Source organism: Scaptodrosophila lebanonensis, unplaced genomic scaffold (genome assembly GCF_003285725.1).
Source record: "Scaptodrosophila lebanonensis strain 11010-0011.00,11010-0021.00 unplaced genomic scaffold, SlebRS2 tig00000321-arrow-arrow-pilon, whole genome shotgun sequence".
In the NCBI taxonomy this organism is placed as follows: domain Eukaryota; kingdom Metazoa; phylum Arthropoda; class Insecta; order Diptera; family Drosophilidae; genus Scaptodrosophila; species Scaptodrosophila lebanonensis.
The window spans coordinates 224680-247828 of NW_022060647.1; the positions used below are offsets into that span (position 1 = coordinate 224680).

At 43.7% G+C, this 23149-nt stretch overlaps 1 protein-coding gene across 1 annotated transcript; it reads left to right on the plus strand.

Annotated features, from left to right (window-relative positions):
- Positions 1-10958: 10958 nt before the first annotated feature.
- Positions 10959-22637, plus strand: LOC115630112 (the record flags this gene model as incomplete). Its single annotated transcript, XM_030526725.1, has 2 exons — positions 10959-11058; positions 22576-22637. Coding segments are annotated over exons 1-2 (162 nt in total), but the record flags the coding sequence as incomplete, so codon positions are not given.
- Positions 22638-23149: the final 512 nt, after the last annotated feature.

A 23149-nucleotide genomic window follows, 5' to 3' on the forward strand; every position in this document is an offset into this window, starting at 1 on the left:
AAAAAAAATAATAATAATGCGGAAATTATACTTTACATGGCCAGCAGGCAGACATATGACGCATATGAACAGGTGTTTTATTATTTTTTTTTTTTTTGTTTATGTACGCGTGCTCTCCTGCATGAAAGTAAATAAAATTCAAACGGTTCTACTTACAGTTGTCGTCCAACGTCGAAAGATCTTTCCGTTGAGGCGCTCTGCATAGGCTCGTTGCTGCTTACATGCACATTAATTATGATTTTTGATTTGTTTATAAATGTAAAATTTTATGTTGAAATTTTGGTTTTAAAACATCCTATTTTCATACACAAAAAAAAAAATGAATGCCTAGTTCTCTCGGTTAGCGGTTTTTTGTTGTTTTTGCCCACATTTGTGTATAGTTTTACATATACTATATATAGTGTTTAAAATTCTTTTTTTGATACGCAGGCACTCTTCACTAAAGCCACATGGGGCTTTGCCACCTTTTCGGTTCACGGAAACGCAAAAAAAAACCAGGTGCACTAGCCAGCTGAGCAATCAATGTTTTCACCGTTCTATTGGTCTGCTCCGTGGGATTCTCCTGAGGTGTATATGGTGCCGTCAGTTGTTCCTGTATGCCTGCCTCGGCGAGGAACTGTTTCAGCGCGCGGCTCGTAAACTGGGCTCCGTTGTCTGTAATGAGCTTTCGTAAGGCCAGCTTCACTGCCGCTGCCGACGCTTTGCGGATGGGGACCAGTTCTGCCCATTTACTTAACTTATCCACCAGGACCAGTAGATACGGGTTGCCCCGTTTGGACCGCGGCAGCGGCCCCACAAAATCGGCGCAAACGACGTCCCACGCTGCCTCCGTTGGTTTGAAATGCATCTTGCCTGCCATCAGCTGTTGCTGGGCTTTATAGCGTTGGCACAACAGGCACTGGTGCGCATACTTCGCTACATCGCGATACAGACCAGGCCAGTGGTATCGGTCTGCAACGCGCGCACAGGTTCGGCGTACTCCCATATGGCCCGCCGTTGCGTCGTCGTGGCATTCTCTCAACACCTCCTGTCGTAAAGGCGCGGCCACGCATAGCCTCCATGGTACAGCCTGTCGTTCTGTATGGCATAATCTGGGTACTTGCTGGGACTCTCCAACACCGCTGCCGTCAGTCGCTGTAACCATTTACAAGTTGGCGCTGCCTCTGGCTCCACGTGTGCACGGCCGGCCATCTCGCGCGGCTGTCGTGACAGCGCGTCGGCCACCACGTTCAGGGCTGCTTTCCGGTACTGGACGTCCAATGTATACTGTTGCAGCTCCAAGGCCCAGCGTGCAATGCGACCAGTGGGGCTCTCGATTGAGTTGAGCCATCGCAGCGCCAAGTGGTCGGTCACGACGGTAAAGTGATAGCCCTCCAGATAGTGTCGCAGCTTTCGGATTCCCCAAACAATGTCCAGACACTCCTTCTCCGTGGCGCTATAGTTGACCTTTGCTTTCTGCAGTTTCCTACTGGCGTAGGAAATCACGTGCTCCTGGCCGTCTACGTTCTGTGTCAAAACCGCGCCCATCCCATACTCTCTGGCGTCAGTCTGTAGGCAGAAGCGTTGTGTGAAATCGGGGCACGCTAACACCGGCGCTTCCATGAGCTGTCTTTGGATACAATCAAATGCCTCCTGCTGCGGTGGGGGGCTTCAGTTCACGTATGGCTGCTACCTTTTCTGGATCCGTTTGTATCCCGTCTTCTGTCATCAGGTGCCCCAGGTAGCGTATGGACCTGCGAAAAAACTCACACTTATCTTGATTTACCAGTAGGTTTGCCGCTCTCAGTCTTCGAAACACCTCCCTCAGGATACATAGGTGTTCTTCGAACGTCTTCCCAACCACAACTATGTCGTCCAGATAGGCAAACGCGTGTTGTGCCATATCCGGGCCGATGACGCTATCTAGCTCCCGCTGGAAGGTGGCTGGGGCGGAGTTTAGGCCAAATGGCATCACTCGCCATTGGAAAAGGCCCCGTCCGGGCGCTGTGAAGGCGGTGTATTTGCGGCTGTCGGGCTCCATGGGGATCTGCCAATAACCGTTTCGAGAATATGTTGGATCCTCGGAATGGGGTATGCGTCTGGCTCCGAGTGCTCGTTCAGCTGGCGGTAATCGATGCACATTCGCCACGCCCCATTCTTGTTGCGTACCAGGACTATGGACGCGCTATATGCGCTATCGGACCGCTCAATGCAGCCCTTCGCCAGCAACTCGTCAACCTCGTTGTCAATTACCGCTTGCATCGCCGGATTCCTCGGATAGTAGCGCTGTTTAATGGGCCTGTCGTTTTCACGCGGATCGTGTGTGTCGCCACTGACGACACGCCCACGATGTTCTCAAAGCGCGGTAATTCCTCCTGAAGGAACATGGCAGCATGAGCAGCCTGTTCATCTGTCAACGTAGCCGCCGATGGAGCAATTGGCTCTGTGGTCACCAATGCCGCACATCGTACTCTGCGGCGCGCCTGACGCCTTCTCCGCCGTCGTCGCTCACGCACATCTCGCATCTCCAGCTTGTGGCTGCCGGCGGTGAGCGTACCATAGGTCTTGCTGATGAAATCTAGCCCTAGTGAGAGCTCGTCCTCGCAGCCCGGCAGTGTCAACAGTGGTACCGAGATGCATTTGTCGTCCACTGTTATCGCCGTCATCGTCTCCTCGCAAACAGTTTGTCGCGAGCCGTTGGCCATCGACATCGACACCTCTACTCTCCGTACATTCTCCCCACCTGGCTTTCTCAAGCGTGGTGCCAGCGCCGGGCTCACGAAGCTGCGAGTGGCTCCCGTATCCACCACCGCGTCGAGGGCAACACCACCGCAATCCACCCTCAACACCATCACTCGCGAGCGTTCTGCCACTAGTTTTCCTGTGTGGGCTCGCCTATTGGCTGTATGTGGCGAGCCCCCCTGGCGTTTCCCGCTCTGCGGCGACAGCACTCGTTCGCTCGTATGCCCAGCCACCGCAATCCCAGCAGTATAGTTGTTGTTGGTTTGGGCAGCATTCGTTGTCGTGCCCCGCCATATCACAGCGTTTGCAAGACAGCCCCTGGTGTGCCGACGAGCTCTGCATTTCGGGCCCGGTTGCTGTTGTTCGCGCGGGTGCAGTCCGTAAAAGGACAAAGTCTCGCCTGATTAACTCACCACCAGATATGGGCTGCGTATCAGTTGGCTCCGGACGTCGGATCGGAAACCCCCGTGGGGGGTGATGTCGTATCCTGATGTTGATCGCTGGTCGGCTGTTGCGGTAGATGAGCCTCTGCTGCTCCTCTCCGGGCATGTCTGCATCGAGCATCAATTCCAGCATCGCTTGGACGTAGGTCGCAGTGGACTTCGACTCGCCCTGAAAGCGTCGTTGCGCATTCTGTCGCCACCGCTCAATGTGAGGAGCGGCCGGGTACGCTTCTAGCAGTTCCGCGCGGAACTCTGCCCACGACTGCGTCGGGCTTCGCCTTGTGCGGTCCCACGTCAGTGCCGCGCCCTCCAGAATGTTTGGTAACATCTACCGGCTCCCCACTCACTTCCGCTTTTTCTTCTAGCCTGCGCAAGAATGCTCGTGGGTCCCCGCTGCCGTCGAAATGCACTCCCCACTGTGCCACCTCCGTGCTCAGGGCTCTCCGCTCCGCTCGTGACATTGTCGAGTGGGCCGAACCAGCCGCGGATGCGGTTGACACGGGGTCCCTGCTCGGCCGCCACGTTTGGCGGCCGTAACGTTGCTCTGGCCCGGGTATACTCGTCGGCCAGAGTCGCTGCAAAATTCTTTGTTTGGTTCCCCAGGAATAAAGTGAACCCGCAGTTACCATTCAAATATGATGCTTGTAATGGTCGCCTGCATTAAAATTAAATTAATGTTACTTTTATCGCAGCTACAAAATTAGCACTTGCGATAAAAAGGGCTAATGTTTCGTGTTCACTAGTGAACATAGTTTTATGAATAGTACTGTTGCCACACTCAAAATTTGAGCTGATAGTGAGACTCAATCCCAAGGAAATTAGACCAAGCCTGCGCGCACATGTGGCAGTCATAAACAATCTAAAAATATACAGTCCACTTAAAATACGAAGGAACAAACATACAACGTTTTGGGCCGCACGCACACATGCGCACTGCAGGTAACCTCAACAAATGTCACAGTCGCATGTAGATATAGGACGCTCAACGACTAGATAGTGAGGAAAAGGGGAAATAGAGGTCGACCAATAGCAGCAGGACAACTAGACGATAAGAAGGGTGCGCATATGCACACATAGCATTGATAAATACTTGTAAAAGATAGCATTATATTAAGAATGAATAAGCAATAGCTGATAAGCCAGGTCTGACACTAAGTAAGAAGAAGCCCGAGTTCAGGACCACCCAGGTCTGACACTCAGTCAGAAAAAACCCGAGTTCAGGACCAGCCAGGTCTGACACTCAGTAAGAAGAAGCCCGAGTTCAGGACCAGCCAGGTCTGACACTCAGTAAGAAGAAACGCGAGTTCAGGACCAGCCAGGTCTGACACTCAGTCAGAAGAAACCCGAGTTCAGGACCAGCCAGGTCTGACACTCACTCTACAACAAAATCGAGTAAACTCGAGTCCAGAACCGAGTCCAGTTAACGACTCACGAACTCAGACCAGAAGCCAGGTCTGAGTGTCGATTTGAGCAGCCCAAGTCCAGGTGCTGCAACGCAAAATTGGAAGAAGGCGCAGCTGAAGACCATAAGGAAGCCGCCCCACACTCCAAGCCACTGTGCAACTATTACTTTTACTAATATTACTAAGATTAATGGAAGAGTTTAATAGGGCATTTAATAATATTATAAAAATAGCAAAGCCCTTTTTAGAAGCAGCTGCTGAACCCAACGCGGGGCCACAGAAACTAACAATACAAGAATACAAAAACAGAAACAAGAACAAAAATAATTGAGCCTCCAAAACCACCAAAAAAGAAAAAACGTGGTGGCAAAAGGGTGCAGTTGAGAAAGAAATTAAAAGAAACTTTCCAACTAGTTTTAATTACTAAAGGGAAAGAACAGAATAGTTATTTAAAAGAGTCCGAAAATATTAAACTTAAGATAAAAAATTTAAGAAAAAAAAAACAAAATAAATAATTAAAATTTACATGTTGAAATTTTTGTCATCAAAATGGTCTATACGAGGGAAAAACTAAATGAAGCCCTTCTTAAACAAGAGGCGAATTTTAATAAATTGAACGACCTGTTAAATTCAAATGATGGTCAGCCAGAAAAATTAAAGAAAATCGAGGAGCTATGGGCGGAATTTAACAATAACCATAGCTTACTGACTCAGTATAAGGATACGCTCGCAGAGAATAATTATTTCTCATCCGATGCGTATGCTAGAATTAAAATAGCACGAAGCCATTTTACAGATAGAATAAACAGACAGGGGAACGGTAAACAAATCGAGCCGAAACCTTCAGATGCGGAAGCCGATATCTCAGTGCAATTTAGTGAGTCTCCCAAGCATGTGTACAACCTTTGGGATGAGGACAAGAGAATCTTTTATAGAGCCGCAGACACCTCGAAGAGATGGAAGCAGAAGAACATAAAAGATTTTTAACAGTCCGAAGTCCATAAAGAGCTTAAGGACAAAATCCCAGCAGAAAATAGGACAGAAAGAAGAAAAATACAGGATAAATTTGAACAAATAAAAGAACTATATTTTAAGGAAATTCAAAATATCAATAGGAACAAAACGACTAACGATCACATAAAAATGAGGGAAATCGAATCCATCCATTTGATGGTCGTTTAGAACAATGGTCAACGTTTTATGACCTATTTAGCAATTTGATACATAATAATTTCAAGTATACAAAAATAGAAAAGTTTTTAAGACTAAAAGAGTTGATAAGGGGTGAGGCGCAATGCTTAATTCAGCACCTCCCAGTCTCAGTAGAAAATTATGAGAAAGCAGTAGAAATATTGCAAGATAGATATGAAAACAGACGGCAACTATTCTCGTACCAATTAGATAAAATCATGGACCAACCCATGATGAATAGTGAATCCGAAAGAAGTGTACAGTTGTTCTTGGACACAACCAGATAATGCGCTCATGCAATAGAGGGAATGGGGATCGCCTTGAATGACGGAATATTTATTGCGAGAATCCTGTTGAGGAAATTTGATAGAATAGGGCTACAACAATATGAGCAATTCACAAGGAAAACAAAAGAAATACAATCATTAGATGATGTATATGCATTTTTAGAACAGCACTTACAAGCGATAAAAACATTGAATCCTACCCAAAAGGTGTCTTTTAAATATCAGCAAAGAACACAAATAGAGAAATACGTACATTGCAAATTTAGTGGTCACCAAATAAAAGAGTGTAGAAAATTTTTGGGCTTGCTAGTTGAAGACAAATGGAAAACCGCAAAAGATTATAAGCTATGTTTTAAATGCCTCGACCACGACCTTTTCAAGATATGTCCCGAATCAAAGAAACCCTGTATCAAATGTAATGGCAGACACCACACCCTATTACACCAAGTACTGGAGAAAAAAGAAACCTTAACAACAAAGTCATTAGAAACAACCCTGCTAGCGACAGCATTAGTAGAGGTAAAGTCCGCAACAGGAGATTGGATAATTTTAAGAGCAGTTATAGACCAAGGATCACAATCGACATTTGTGTCTGAAGAAGCAGCTCAAGGACTTCGTCTCCCTAGAGTAAGGAAGAGGATACAGTTGTTTGGGATTGGTGACAACCTAATAGGAACCGCCAAATCAGCATTAGAAATCCAAATAAGGCCCAGATTCCCTAGCGAAGCCAGATATACCACAGAAGCTTTAATTATGCCGAAACTTTTAAATCCTCAGCCTCGCACAAGCTTTGAGTATAACTTAGCTCATTGGAATAATGAAATTCTAGCCGACCCTCTTTTTAACAAGAAAAGCAGAATCGACCTGTTAATAGGTAGCGACCTATTACCGAAAATACTTTCCCAAGGACTAAAACAGAAAGGGTCTTTGATAGGACAAAAAACCAAACTAGGTTGGATACTATCAGGACCAATAAAAATTCCAAGAGCAGGACAAGTAAAAGCCACAGTAGCGGTTAATTTGGAAAGGTTTTGGGAGTTAGAAGAGGTTTTTGAAGACACAGTAGTAACCAATGATGAAAAATGCATGTGCCTTTTTGAGAAAACAACTAGAAGGGATGACAAGGGAAGATTTATAGTGAAGATGCCTTTTATAGAGGGGGAGGTATTGGGAGATTAATATATAATAATAAAGGACACATGGTAGAAGCAGAAAGCAATAAGGAAGGTAAATATTACTTGCCGCACCAACCTGTAATACGGGAAGAAAGCGTTACGACGAAACTACGAGTAGTTTTCGACGCCTCGGCAAAAACTTCAAACGGAAAAAGCTTGAACGACATTCAACACATAGGCCCGCATCTACAAAGAACAATTATGGAACTTATAATGCAGTGGCGAGGATTTAAATATGTATTGACAGCAGATGTAGAGAAAATGTACAGACAAATAAAGATAGATCCAGAGGATCAAGAGTACCTCAGAATTTTCTGAAGAAGGAATAACCAAGAACCTTTGAAAGAATACAAACTGACAACTGTCACATATGCGTCGGCTCCTTTCCTAGCCACTAGAGCATTACTGGAAATTTCAAATCGATGCGAAAACGAAACAATAAAGAAAATAATAAAAGAAGATTTGTATATGGACGACCTAATGACAGGAGCTGATAGCATAGGCGAATGCATTCAAATTCAAAAAGAAATCGCGAGCGAACTAAACAAATATGGGCTTCATTTGAGAAAATGGGCGACAAATGAAGAAAAAATAAAATCAGAGCTACCGGAGTCAGAGGAAGATAAACCATTTGAAATCAAGGACGAAGATTCAATTAAAACTCTAGGACTAAAATGGAATCCAAAGGAAGACAACTTCACATTCAATATAAACGTGGACATATCATCGACAATTACCAAACGGAAAGCATTATCGTCACTAGCAAGAATATTCGATCCGTTAGGATGGTTAGCACCTATAACCATAATAGCCAAGCTGTTCATCCAACGATTATGGCTCTCACAATACAAATGGGACGCCAAACTAAGTGAAGATATGACCAAAGAATGGAATGAATTTTTGCAAGGATTACCATTAATTAAAGAAATTACAATCCCGAGGTGGATATATTCAACGAAGGAAAGACCCATCGAAATCCACGGATTTGCAGACGCATCCGAGTTAGCTTACGCAGCGGTCGTTTACGGAAAAACGGAAGAAGGAATAACAATTATCACAAGCAAAACGAAAGTGAATCCAATTAAAAATAGAAAAACATTACCGAAATTAGAGCTATGTGCAGCGCACCTACTCTCAAACTTGCTGCAAAAAACAATTGCAACAATAAATACAACGGGGCAGATATACGCCTGGAGCGACTCTACGATAACGCTTTGTTGGATCAACAATTTGAGAAGCAAAGACAAGTTTGTCCGAACTAGGGTGGAACAAATTCATAAATGGCTACCGAAAGCCATATGGAAACATGTAGGCTCCAAAGAAAATCCTGCAGACATAGCGTCACGAGGCCTTCAACCACAAAAATTAAAAGGAAATAAACTATGGTGGGAAGGTCCAGAATGGCTGAAAGAAAATCAAGAGATGTGGCCAAAAGAAGACATAACGCAAAAACAAACGGTCATGTGTATACACACCAAATCTCATTTCTTAGACAGCCTTATTAATAGATGCAGTCAATTAGGAAAACTTATTCGAGTCGTAGCTTATGTGATGAAATTCACAAGACTTTGCAGGAAACAATCAGAAACAAAGAAAATTACAATAACCGAATTAGAACAAGAGAGAACGCTACAGTCGAGCAAGCCCGACAGTGTAATACCCTGTACCCAGGTAAACTTCCGTCACTGAGTTATATGCGCCCATAGCAGCACCAAAAAGAGGAAGAAGAAGAGCGAACTTGTTGCTGCAGTTTGGGGGGGTTGTACTGGCGAGAATTTGTTTTGCTAATAACTTTATTTAGAATTGGCCGAATTGAATAAAATTTTGAACAACAGTAGACAATTATATATAAATTATGTGTGCAAAGTTTGGTTTAGGTAGCATTTGAAATGTGGACGCTATTGACGAAATTCTGTACCGGGGAAGGGGGGGAAAATTAAAAAAAATAAAATAAACTCGTCCTTTCTCGGACCTACGAGAATCTGGATGCCAACTTTGGTTATTCTAGCTTTTATAGTTTCTGAGATCCTCGCGTTCATCCAGACGGACGGACATGTCTAGATCGATTTCTCTCGTCATGCTGATTCAGAATATATATACTTTATGGGGTCAGAGATGCTTCCTTCTGCATGTTACATACTTTGCACAAACCTAATATACCCTTTTTACCCTACGGGTACAGGGTATAAAAATGCGTAAGGCAATGCATAAAATGCACGAGGTATCGACAACAAACTGCACAGCAACTAATGGGTCAAATGCCAGAATACAGAGTGAAAGTTTCAAGCCCTTTCTCGCACACAGGGATTGATTATGCGGGCCCCATTCAAATTCCTGTTTCGAAAGGTAGAGGGAACAAATCCTACAAAGGATATGTAGCAGTTTTTATCTGCATGAGCACAAAAGCTATGCATTTAGAAGCAGTCAGCGACTTAACAACTGAAGCCTTTTTCGCAGCATTCAAAAGGTTTATAGCCCGAAAAGGGAAATGCTCTCATATATATTCAGACAACGGTACGAATTTTATTGGCGCAGATAGAAAAATGCATTTGGATTTTACTAACGCATTGAAACAAAACAGCATATCACCAGTATGGGAGTCAGAAAAGGTACAATGGCACTTTATTCCCCCGGCAAGTCCTCACTTCGGAGGAATCTGGGAGGCTGGTGTGAAATCAGTAAAATATCACCTAAAACGAGTAATAGGCGACACCACACTGACCTTTGAAGAAATGAGCACCTTGCTAGCACAGATAGAAGCCGTCTTAAACTCTAGGCCACTATACAAGATAGATAACAGCAACGAGTTTGACGACATTTTAACTCCGGGTCATTTCTTGACTGGCAAACCCATGTTAGACCCCCCAGAACCAATCGACGATAGAACAGTGTCATCGTTAGACAGATGGAAATTATTAACAAAAATGAAAAATAATTTCTGGAAAAAATGGAAGGAGGAATATCTAACGACCCTCCAACAAAGGTTCAAATGGACCAAGAACCTACCAAATTTGGAGGTAGGGCAATTAGTTTTTGTAAAGAGCGAAAATACCAGTGCGGCAAAATGGCCACTAGGACGAATAGAAGTAATTCATCCAGGGGAAGATGGGAAAGTAAGAATAGCTTCTATAAAAACTCAGAACGGCATAGTAAAAAGACCAATAGCCAAACTATGCCCACTGGAAACAGAAAATGAAAGGCCAAAACTATCACCAAAAGAACCTCAGAAAATGCCACTAATAAAATATATCATGATACTCTTAGCAACTAGCATAATAAGACCGATAACAATTGACGCAGGTTCTATTAACACGTCAGATAGAATAACAGCATTGGACAGCAACACCATGATTTATATGGATCAAATCGGGGCAATGGATATTCCTGATGAGACACGCCTTAACAAACACTACAAGAAACAAAAGAGCAATTGAAATGATCGGATCGTTACATCGAGTGTTATTTGGATCAATGGACGCACAAGATCGACGTGATATAGAAGCTAATATGCGTGACCTTTTTAAAAATCAGGAAGACATAGTCACACTTCATAAGAAGCAAACCTCAATCATTGATGCAACCATAGATTTAGTGCAGAAGGCTACCACTGAGCTTAATAATTGATTAAAATTATTTGGGAACCAAATTAACTCGATTGATAAAGAAGTAGTTCAAGAAAGAAATGAGAACCGTGTAGTTTCAACAATACAAGTAGGGGTAGCCCAAGTAAACTTAATGATGGACTATTGTGAAGAAACAGTAAATGCCATTATCGACCTACTGGTCGATCTAAACCACGGACACATAAATCCGAAACTATTAACATTAGAACAATTAGGCAAGGAAATAGAAATTATTAGGGGAAAATTACCCCAACGCATGAAATTACCAGGTTCAGGCACAGGCGCTGAAATAAGAGAAATTTATAATCTATTAGAAGCACACGCAATGTTAATTGACACAAAACTTATAATCAATGCAGAAATTCCACTGTTTAAACAAGAAACATCTAGAATATACAAAATGATTCCGATACCTTTCGAACGCGAAGGACATGCAATAACTGTCCGAATTCAAGGCGATTACCTAGTTCACAACTTTGTTTTAGACGCATACGTACTGTTGGCGCAGATGCTGCATTAGATTAAGATAGTTTAAGAGAATTATTTGAATTTTAGTTTAGGGCGAAAAGAGAGCGCGAGAGCGGCCGTTTGCGGACGTCGCCTCGCGCCCTCTTTTCGCCGCCTTAGGCTTAGTTTAGCATGTAAGCCTAATTTGAAGTCAGTTATAAAATAGAACTAAATATAAGCACAATTGTCGCCAAATCGTTCGCATTTTCCGCATTAAAAAGTTAAAAGCAAGCGTCCCATTCTTTCTTTGTTTTTAATAATTTATATAAAATAATATAAATTTTCATTGGCGCCCGAGCAGGGACTTGCTTGTTTTTTTTTAATTAAAAACTTTAATTTGTGCGGAACCGCGTCGGTCGTGTTGTTGTTGCTGCACTGGGGATTGTGTGTGTTGCTGTCACGTCAACTGGATTATTGGAGGATGAGTCAAGTCGACCAAAGGGAAGTTCCTGAGCCAAAGTCGACTTCACAGGTACTGTGCTAAAGTTTGAAAGTGGAATTTAACCAGCGAATTGCTTATTTCGGCCTTCAACTTTCAACCTTTGGCACATACGTGACCATAATATAATACGGTAGATAGTTGAGCATAATTAACACAAATATAAATCGCATGTCGTACTAATATTAAATAAAAGTGAACCGCTATAGGTTCAAGTATGAGGAGAGAGGGTATCGTTTGAGTGGTCGAAGAGAGCAGACGTGTGCGTGGACGAGAGCACAGCAGAAGTTATTCTTATTTTAAGTTCTTATATATATAGTGTTTAATTAATAACTTGTATGTTAATAAACTGAAGAAATGCATACAATAAAGAACCTGACAGTTCAGAAGTGGGATACGAGTTCATCTCTACACGAGAGAATATTTAATTAATAAAATGTATGTATAATAACTTCGACAAAACGGCACGGCAAAGCAAAACGGCATGGTAAAGCAAAACGGCAATGCAAAGCAAAACGGTCGATAGTAACGAAGCTCAACGAACGAGGGCGAAAAGATCAACGAAACGGCACGAATTGGCAAAACGGTTGACAGCAAAGAGGAAGATCGAAAAAACGGCAGGAATTAGCAAAACGGTCGATCGAAAGGTAAAAATATCGACGCACGGCGCGGCATAGCAACGAGTCGAGGTTCTAGCAACGACAAAAGGAGAACAAGGAAATAGAAAAAGGGGAAAAAAAAGCGGCACCGAACGGCAGCAACGGTGAAGAAGACAGACAGTCAGCAAAACGATAGAAAAAGATCGCAATTAATGGGAGTCGAAAAGCAAACGGCAACAAGTGCAGATGTGCGTATATTTTCGGTCTCAACGTAAAGGAAACAAATAAAATAACCAACGATGCAAGTGACACTAAATCAATTGCGAATTTGCGATTTGGATATTATTTTGCAAGAGCATAATATCCAAGTCAAAGGAAACAAGGCAGCGAAAATTAACGAGTTGATACAAGTCATAGGCGGAGACGAAATTGACACAGATGAGTACCCGGCATTGGAAGCAAATACAAGTATGCAGAAACAAATCGACGAATTAAAGCAGATGGTAGCAAGCCTAACGACAACAGTGCAAACGGTGTGTATGCCGCAACAACAACAAGCGCAGGTCACGCATAGACAAGGGCGCTTGGAAACGGTAACGGCACATGGCAATGCAACTGAGGTAGAACAGCCGCTGCGAAACGAAGATGTACGAACGTCACCAAGTCTTCAAGGTCATGGCTTTACAAGCATCAAAGAAGTAATTGGCGTACTACCGGAATTTGATCCATTAAAAGGGTTTATAACGTCTGAGCAATTTATTGCGAAAGTTGAACAGCTTCAAAATATGTATGTGTGGACAAACGAAACGGTACTTTTTGCAGTGCAGCATAAAATGCGCGGAGTGGCAAAAACATGGCTTGACTCACAGCAGGTATATCAAACTTGGGAGCAATTCAAAATAGCCCTAAGGTTGGATTTTCCAAGTGTGGTGAATACGGCCGATGTGCATAGAGAATTGATGCGACGCAAGCGGCGTAGCAACGAATCATTAAGTGAGTATTTCTATGCGATGTTAGCTATCGGGCGTCGAGCGAATATCGATGAGCCATCGATAAATTCATATGTTATCAACGGACTCAACCAGCAAGAGACAACAAAGGCATTGCTAGCGATGAACATACGCACTTCTTCAGAGCTTTTCAGATCACTGGAGAATATGAGATCGGCTCAAGGAATGCAACAACACCAATACAACGCAACTACTGTTAACAGCGAGAGGCACCATGACGAAACTGATGGCAAGACGAAGGCAATTAAATGTTATAATTGCAATAATCTGGGGCATATTGCAGCAAAATGCCCAGAGCCCCAACGAAAGAAACGTTGCTCCAAGTGTTCCAAGATTGGACATGAAGAAAAGGATTGTTATGTGAAACCAGCAAAGGTGGCTCAAGTAAAAGAGACACAATCCAAGGAGTATCCACCAATAATGAAAACAGTACATATCGGAGGATACACGTTTGAGGCATTTATTGACACGGGCAGTGATAACACACTTATCAAAAAATCATCAGTACCAAAAGGAACATTGCGGCAGCCGTCTACCAAAAGTCTTCAAGGTTTTGGAGGCTCTGTTGTTAGATCAGAGGAATGCATCCTAACGGAGTTCACATGCGGCAATTTAAAATTGTACACGAGAATCCAGGTGGTGCCAGACGAAGTTCTTCCATATGATGTTCTAGTGGGAAGAGATATTATATGCCATGATAAAGATCTGCTGGACATGGATGGACCAATTTCAAAGGTGGCAACGATGGAACAGGTCGGGTTTGATGTTGGCACCGACATCGACCCCGACCAACGCAATCAGGTGAGCGATCTGTTAAAAAGCTATACAGACTGTTTTGCCGAAGATTTATCAAATATTGGCAGATGCAAAGCAACGGTAATGACGATTGAAGTATCGACAACGAAGCCCATTTTGGGAAGGCGATACCAAGTACCATTCGCTCAAAGAGAGACGCTGAACACTTTGGTCGATGACATGTTAAGCTACAATGTTATTCAGAGGAGCACGTCAACACATGCAGCATCAGCAATATTGGTACCCAAAGCAAACGGAGAGAAAAGGCTATGTGTTGACTATCGAGCTCTCAACGCAGTCACCATAAAGAAGCGGTACCCGATGCCCATTGTAGAGGAGCAGTTGGCCAAGTTGTCCGGAAACGTTTGCTTTACAACGCTAGACATGACGTCAGGATATTATCAGATCCCGATGAGCGACGAAAGCAAAAAGTTTACAGCTTTCATGACACCAAATGGATTATTCGAATTCAATGTTATGCCATTTGGTTTGGTAAATGCGCCGATGGTATTTCAAGAGGTCATAACAGACATAATACGGCAATTGAAGTACCAACGAAATATCATTAACTACGTAGATGAAGTCATAATTTCTTCAAAAACTGTGGAAGAAGGGCTGCTCATACTGAACGAATTTATGGAAGCTGTTAGATCTGCTGGTCTAACGCTACGTCCATCCAAATGTGCATTCATGCAAGCAAAAGTCAAGTTTTTGGGACACGTAATCACAGGCGACGGAATCCAGCCTGGCAACGAGAAGACCGAGTGCATCAAAGACTATCAACAGCCAGGTAATGAAACAGAGGTACGAAGATTCCTTGGCATCACGGGATTCTTCCGCAAGTTCGTCAAGGATTACAGTATGATCGCATACCCGTTAAGCAAGCTGTTGATGGATGTGGAGATGTGGAGTTCATGTGGGGAGAAGACCAAGAACAGGCATTTCTACAGCTAAAAGACGCCCTAACCTCGAAGCCAGTTTTGACTCTTTACGACCCCATGAAATACCACGAGGTGCATACCGATGCTAGTAAGATGGGAATAGCTGGCATTATGTTCCAACGAGAAGAGGAAGGCACAAAACCTGTATTCTATTACAGCCGATTGTGTAGCGATGCCGAAAGCAGGTATTCCAGCTATGCATTAGAAATATTGGCAATTACCGAGACACTGGATAGATTTCGTGTATATCTGCTGGGATCTCATTTTTTGGTGGTAACAGATTGCAATGCAGTGGTGACACTCAAGGATTCAACGGAGCTACAACCGCCGATAGCAAGATGGTGGCTCAAACTACAGGAGTTTGACTTTACATGCAAGCATCGTCCAGGAGTTGACATGCCACACGTGGATGGTATGAGCAGACAACCAGGATTACAGTATGAAGAGTATGAGGCCAATGTGTGCCTTAATTCCAAACTTGGATATCGACGAGCAGATGTATGAATACACAAGCGATGACGGCGGATTGTCAGGAGAGGCCGAATGTCAAGTATGAGGAGAGAGGGTATCGTTTGAGTGGTCGAAGAGAGCAGACGTGTGCGTGGACGAGAGCACAGCAGAAGTTATTCTTATTTTAAGTTCTTATATATATAGAGTTTAATTAATAACTTGTATGTTAATAAACTGAAGAAATGCATACAATAAAGAACCTGACATAGGCAATTATTTAAAGTGCCAATTTATTGTCGTTTGATTTTGTTATACATACATAAATATACATAGCCACTTTTACATACGGCATCCCCCCCCACGTCAATCTCAGCCAACCGTCGGCAGTTTTCGTTTGTTGCTTGTTCTCGTTGTTCTCATCAAATTCGCCGTTGTCGTTATTACATATGTAAATATATACCGACATACTCGCATACATAACATAGCTAATACATTGCTGTCGTGTTCGCGCTTAAGCTGCTGCATTTTTTGTTTGCCTGCGCTTCGCATAATACATGCATAAGAATTAGCTGTTCTGCTAACGCACACAAGGCATTTGTATTAGAATTATTCTTTTCGTTTGTCGCCACTTTCGCTGCTGCTTTCAAAAGTATTGCCTTCGACGGTCAGTCAACTGCAGTTCTTCTCGTTTTCGTTCGCACTGCTAGACGACCATCTGTTGCGCTCCCCTACACTTGCTGAGAACAGCATATTATTTTCGATTTCTCGTTTGTCACTCGACAATTTTCGTTCGATCAAGTTTAAAACTTTAAATCAATATGAAAAAGGACTTGATCGAAGAACTTAAAAGGAAGCGCGAGGGCTGTATGAGGAGTATATGTCGTATGCAACGGCAATTAAAAGAAGGCTCGATTTTGTTAGAGCCAATCGAGTTAGAATGCAGGTTAGAACTTCTAACAACTCATATAGAAACTGCAAATATATTGCAAAGCAAAATTGAAGCAAAAGATACAGAAGATGACTACCGTGAAGAGTTGGAAGAAACTTGCATTATGACCAAATCCTTATTAAAAGGCCAGCTGGAAAAACTAAGAAGAAAAAGCATCGATGCTAGCAGGATAAATCATTCGTTCGTTGCTGCCAACAACGAACAGAATAACCTTTGTCAGTTTTGCAATTCAGCTGACCATTCGATTGGCAATTGCCAGGCATATATTGCCTTGTCAGTGCAGCAAAGGTTTGACTTCGCTAAAGGTGCGCCTTTGTGCATAAGCCACACAGTAGCGAAATGTAAGGCAAAGAAATGTAGCGTGTGCCAACGTTCTCATCACACACTGCTACATATTTATACTGCTAGCACAAATCTTGCGTTACCACCACCCTCTCAGCCACCACATCTTCAAGATAGCTCTTCCACTTCGCATGCCATGCATGCGACTGCTTCGGATAGAGTGGTTCTTGCAACAGCAGTCGTGAGCGTTAAAACGAAAAGTGGCGATTTCGTTTTAGCAAGAGCATTGTTAGATTCTGGGTCACAAGTCAACTTTGTGACTGAGGATCTAGCTCAAAAGCTACAGCTCAGACGAGAGGATACGTGTATGGTCTTGCGCGGCATTGGAGACACCAATGCGCGTGCCAAGAAAAGAATTCATACAGTGGTGAAGTCGCGTGTCAATTGTAGCGAGTTTTCCGCAGATTTTTGGATCTTGGGATCGATTTCTGGTTATCATCCCGATCAAGCGGTGAACACCAGCGGGTGGAGGGTCCCCAAAAATATTCAATTGGCCGATCCTCAATTCCACAAGCCGCAAAAAATTGATATGCTAATTGGAGCAGAGTCATTCTTCGACTTATTGTCGGTAGGCCAAATAAAGCAAGGTCCTGAGGCTCCCACATTACAAAAACGCTTCTCGGCTGGATAGTGTCAGGCAGATGCTCTACTCAACCTACAACGAGTATAGAAGGAGCAGTGAATTTAAGTTGCCAAGAAGAACAATTACTTTCGATAGACTCAACGATACAAAAGTTTTGGTCCATTGAGGACTTGCCTAATAATTCGAAAGTTCTCTCACCTGAGCAACAGCTTTGTGAACAACACTTTGTTGATAATACAAAAATCTTGTCGTCTGGTCGATTTCAGGTACGGTTACCTTTTAAATCTGACCCAAAAAATCTTGGCTCATCGTATGAAATTGCGAAACGTCGTTTTTTGTCGCTTGAAAGGAGGTTGTCAAAAGACCCTCAAATGAAAAGCATGTATCTGGAATTTATGGACGAGTATGTTTCGCTCGGTCACATGTCCTCAACGGACAACAAAATTCAAGACACTCCACACTATTTTATTCCGCATCAGAGTGTTCTGCGGCCTCAAAGCACGTCGACCAAGTTGCGTGTCGTTTTCGATGCCTCTTGCCGCACGTCCACTCAGATTGCGTTGAATGGTACTTTAATGGTCGGTCCAACAATTCAGGAGGAGCTTTATTCTACGCTGCTTCGTTTTCGTTTGCGAAAGTTCGCCTTAGCGGCAGACATTAAAAAAAATGTACCGTCAGGTGATGGTGCACGAAGCAGATAGAAACTATCAGCTCATAGTGTGGCGAAGAGATCCGTCTGAGTCTTTGAAAATCTTCAGGTTAAACACTATAACATATGGCACGTCGCCAGCTCCGTTCTTGGCGGTGCGGTGTTTAACAAGGCTGAGTGAAATGGTCCGTTCCTCACATCCAACAGCTGCTGAAGTTATTCGGAGCGACTTTTATGTCGACGATATGTTAACTGGTGCTGAAAGCGTTGAACAGCTAAAAAAGCTTCGAGCAGAAGTGTCGCACGTTCTTCAAAGTGCAGGCTTCGAATTGGCAAAGTGGTTTTCGAACTGCGCGGAACTGTCCGCATTTGATAGCACAGTTATTCCAGTAGCCACAGTCGACTCAGACCCAACCAAAACGCTCGGCGATATGTGGTTGCCGAAGGAAGATGTATTTTAGTTCCAGTTAGAAAATTCCTTCCTAGATCTCCGCTCGACAAAACGGAACATATTATCGGTGACTGCCAGGCTTTTCGATCCTCTGGGCCTTCTTTGCCCGCTGATCACCAAAGCAAAAATGTTGCTGCAAGATTTGTGGCTACAAAAACTAGATTGGGACGAATCCATCCCTGAGAATCTTCATACAGTTTGGGACTCATTTAAGCAGAATTTGTTGAACCTCAGCGGTATTCAAGTCCCTAGATTCGTCCATACAGATACGCAGTCACCCATTCAAATACATGCGTTCGCCGATGCCTCAATGCGAGCTTATGGCGCCTGTATTTATGTTCGTGTTTCGACTGCGAATGGTTGGAAAGTGTCACTTTTGACATCAAAATCCAAAGTAGCTCCACTCAAGACGAAAACTTTGCCTCGTCTTGAGCTGTGTGCAGCTCACCTTCTCGCAGATCTTTTTCGTCAAGTCCGCCCGTTGCTTAATTCTCCAATAGACAAGATAGTTATGTGGACTGACTCGGAAATAACGCTCCACTGGATCAAGTCGCATCCGTCGGCATGGTCAGTTTTCGTTTCAAACAGGGTTTCTCAAATCCAAGAGTGGTCCGAGAATGCAACGTGGCGACATGTCCCAACGAAATCCAACCCAGCAGACATCGTGTCCAGAGGATGTAATGTAGACGAGTTGCGTAGCTCCATTTGGTTTACAGGGCCACCCTTCCTCATGGAATCGGAAGAAAATTGGCCTGTGAATGCTCACTTCGAGCCGCCTAAAAATTCAGCTGCCCTAGAAATTCTTAAGTCTGCTGTAGTTTTACTCGCAGATCGGCAAGCCAATTATATTCTCGAAGTTATCGAAAGCTACTCGTCACATTCAAAATTGCTGAGGGTGTTCGTTTGGGTTTTTCGATTTATACAAAGGTGCAGAAAGGTCTTGAAGCCCTTTGATCCTATAGCCAAGCCAAGCGAACTCAATTTGGTATTCAACAAAATTGTTCAAGTCATCCAGAACAATGAGTTCGGTGACGAAATCGACAAGGTTCGAAAAAAGAGAACACTTAACGCCAACTTACAGCGTCTGAGTCCATTTCTACATGAGTTTGGAGAAGACGGTTTCTTGTTTTCCTTGCTGAGATTAGGGGGAGAATTTTAAATGCTCCTATCCCGTACGAAGCCAAGTTTCCGTTGTTGCTTTCTAAAAAGTCGCAATTCATAAGATCGTACGTATCTTATTTGCATGTGTCAAATTGCCATGCTGGCCCTAGATCGCTGGTGAGCCTGCTTCGTGAGCGAGTTTGGCTGGTTAACGCTCAGGAAGTGTGTCGCCGAACAGTACGTTCGTGCATCCTCTGCTTCAAATGGAAGCCCCGGTTGGCCTCCCAAGTAATGGGAAATCTTCCGGCAGACAGGCTCCAGCCGTTCCACCCGTTCGAAGTATGTGGTGTTGATTTTTGTGGCCCTATAAGCACAACGCTCCGCATCCGTGGCAAGCCACCGTACAAGTCGTACGTGGCTCTTTTCGTTTGTTTTGCCTCGAAAGCGGTTCACTTAGAGCTTGTGTCAGATCTAACCACTGATGCTTTTCTCTTGGCTTTTGAAAGGTTCGTCGGCAGGAGAGGCGTCCCTGGCAAAGTTTACTGCGACAACGCAACGAACTTCGTGGGAGCCGACAGGAAGCTGCAGGAGTTCCGAGCAAGATGGGAGAAGGAGGCGAAAGGCGTACGCGAATTCGCATCAAGAAAAGGATGCGAGTTTGCGTACATACCACCCAGAGCGCCTCACTTCGGCGGTCTATGGGAGGCAGGTGTCAAGTCTGCAAAGCACCTGTTCCTACGGACGGTGGGCAATGCGCTCCTGACCGCAGAAGAGCTCGGAACACTCCTGGCGAGCGTCGAGGCCGTGCTGAACTCTCGGCCACTGGGACCACTCAGCGCGGACCCCAGCGACGGCGAGGCGCTAACCCCGGGCCACTTTCTGATCGGGCGGCCTCTTCTGGCGACTCCAGCTCCACCGCTCCCGGATATCGACAGCCAAACCTGCTTAAGGCGATGGCGCAATGCCTCGTGTCTCAAGCACAGGTTTTGGCAGCGATGGTCCCGGGAGTACATTTCGAGCCTCCAGGTGCGAGCGAAGTGGTTCCAGGAGGAACCCAACGTCGTCGTGGGACAACTCGTCGTGGTGGCCGAAGACAACGTGCCGCCACAAAAGTGGATACTTGGCAGGGTCACCACAACTCACGCCGGGACAGACGGGAAGGTGCGGGTGGCCGACGTCGCCACGAGTAGTAGCAATCTACGGAGGGCTATTCATCGGCTGGCGCCATTGCCCGTTGAAGGACGATGTCCCTCCAAGGGGGCCGGTGTTGGCGCAGATGCTGCTTTAGATTAAGATAGTTTAAGAGAATTATTTGAATTTTAGTTTAGGGCGAAAAGAGAGCGCGAGAGCGGCCGTTTGCGGACGTCGCCTCGCGCCCTCTTTTCGCCGCCTTAGGCTTAGTTTAACATGTAAGCCTAATTTGAAGTCAGTTGTAAAAGAGAACTAAATATAAGCACAATTGTCGCCAAATCGTTCGCATTTTCCGCATTAACAATTTAAAAGCAAGCGTCCCATTCTTTCTTTGTTTTTAATAATTTATATAAAATAATATAAATTTTCACGTACTGTTTAAGGCTACACAACTGAATAAATGCTCCCATCAGTTAAACAATCGACTGTTATGTAAGGGAAATTGAGCGTGGAGGTCGGCTAATGACAACTCATGTGAGATATCAGCATTTAAACAAACTAAGGATCCGTTTTGTGAGTTCGCGCAAACATTGAAAGAAAACGTTTGGATTGAGTTAGCAAATTCGAACACATGGCTATTTAAGACCTTCGACAAAAGCGCATGAGAATTAATTTGTGGTTCACATCAAAGTTTGCCTTTACACATACCACAACAGGGTATTCTTAAACTCAACCAAGGTTGTACAGCTCGTTATGGAACTCATTTAATGATAGCAGGCCATGAAATCACGTCTCAGAGCGAATTGCACAGGGAAATGTCTCCAATCACAAAGGTCGTCGACTGGGTTGAGATGGACGAAGTCAGACCTTTAGCTTCCATTACAATAAATAATACTCGAGACATTACTATATTGAAACAAATAGTGGAAAAATACAAAAATGAAAACATCGAATTGAGGAGATTGAGTTATCACCAAATCAGTGGACACAGGTCACTAATTCTAATAGGGATAGGGATTGCAATAGCAACAATATATCTCATCAAAAAGAAATGTTGTTCTAGATCTCGAGCGATTAAAGTAGATTTTAATGTACCATCAATCAAACCAGCCGAGCAGATAGAGTTAGGTCACATGGGGATAAGTTAAACCAAAACTCAATGCATGATGAACAGCACCTTCTGGGAATTATAGCCCGCCGCAAAATGTTCAATAGTGAACATAGTTTTATGAATAGTACTGTTGCCACACTCAAAAATATGAGCTGATAGTGAGACTCAATCCCAAGGAAATTAGACCAAGCCTGCGCGCACATGTGGCAGTCATAAACAATCTAAAAATATACAGTCCACTTAAAATACGAAGGAACAAACATACAACGTTTTGGGCCGCACGCACACATGCGCACTGCAGGTAACCTCAACAAATGTCACAGTCGCATGTAGATATAGGACGCTCAACGACTAGATAGTGAGGAAAAGGGGAAATAGAGGTCGACCAATAGCAGCAGGACAACTAGACGATAAGAAGGGTGCGCATATGCACACATAGCATTGATAAATACTTGTAAAAGATAGCATTATATTAAGAATGAATAAGCAATAGCTGATAAGACAATTGTAGAACCTAATTTTAATGTAGATCGTAAGTGAAAATTGTATAAAAACCCGGCATTTGCCGAAAATAAATTGAGATCATCTTTGGAAATTCAAGCGTGTGTTTATTTCTAAGCCTTCTGGCGGAGCGAGTGATCTTGCTCTAGGTGATCTTCACTTGATGCGTATAGACTATGCATCATTTCGTTTAAAGAAGGACAAGAAGTGTTCCGCAGAAACTTTGTCTTTAGTAAGTTTTCAAAAAATTTCAATGCGAAGTTAGGACCACAGTTCATAAAGTGCCGAATAGGTAAGAAACTTGGAAATTGCTTCTACCAACTAGAAGATTTTCAAGGTCGGGATATTGGAACTTATCATGCAAAAGATATTCGAAGCTTATTCTCGCTAATCTTCCAATCATGATTGTCATATTATCGTGTGGTGTAATGGTCGCCTGCATTAAAATTAAATTAATTTTGCTTTTATCGCAGCTCGGTGCTACAAAATTAGCACTTGCGATACAAAGTATATTTGTCCCAAAGCTTCAGGCCACTATCAGCTGTATTACTCTGAAAGCTTTAGTTAGTACAACTCTGGGTTTTGGTTGGAATGTAAAGCGCATCTAACTTTACGCACTTCAGTAGTTCCCTGGAATTAGGTGTTATAAAAGGCCTGATCTTGCTAAAACCGACCTCTTTTGTTCATTAACTTTTGGAGGGCCAAGTTCTACAAAGTAGCCACGTCCGTCAGCTATGCCTAACACGT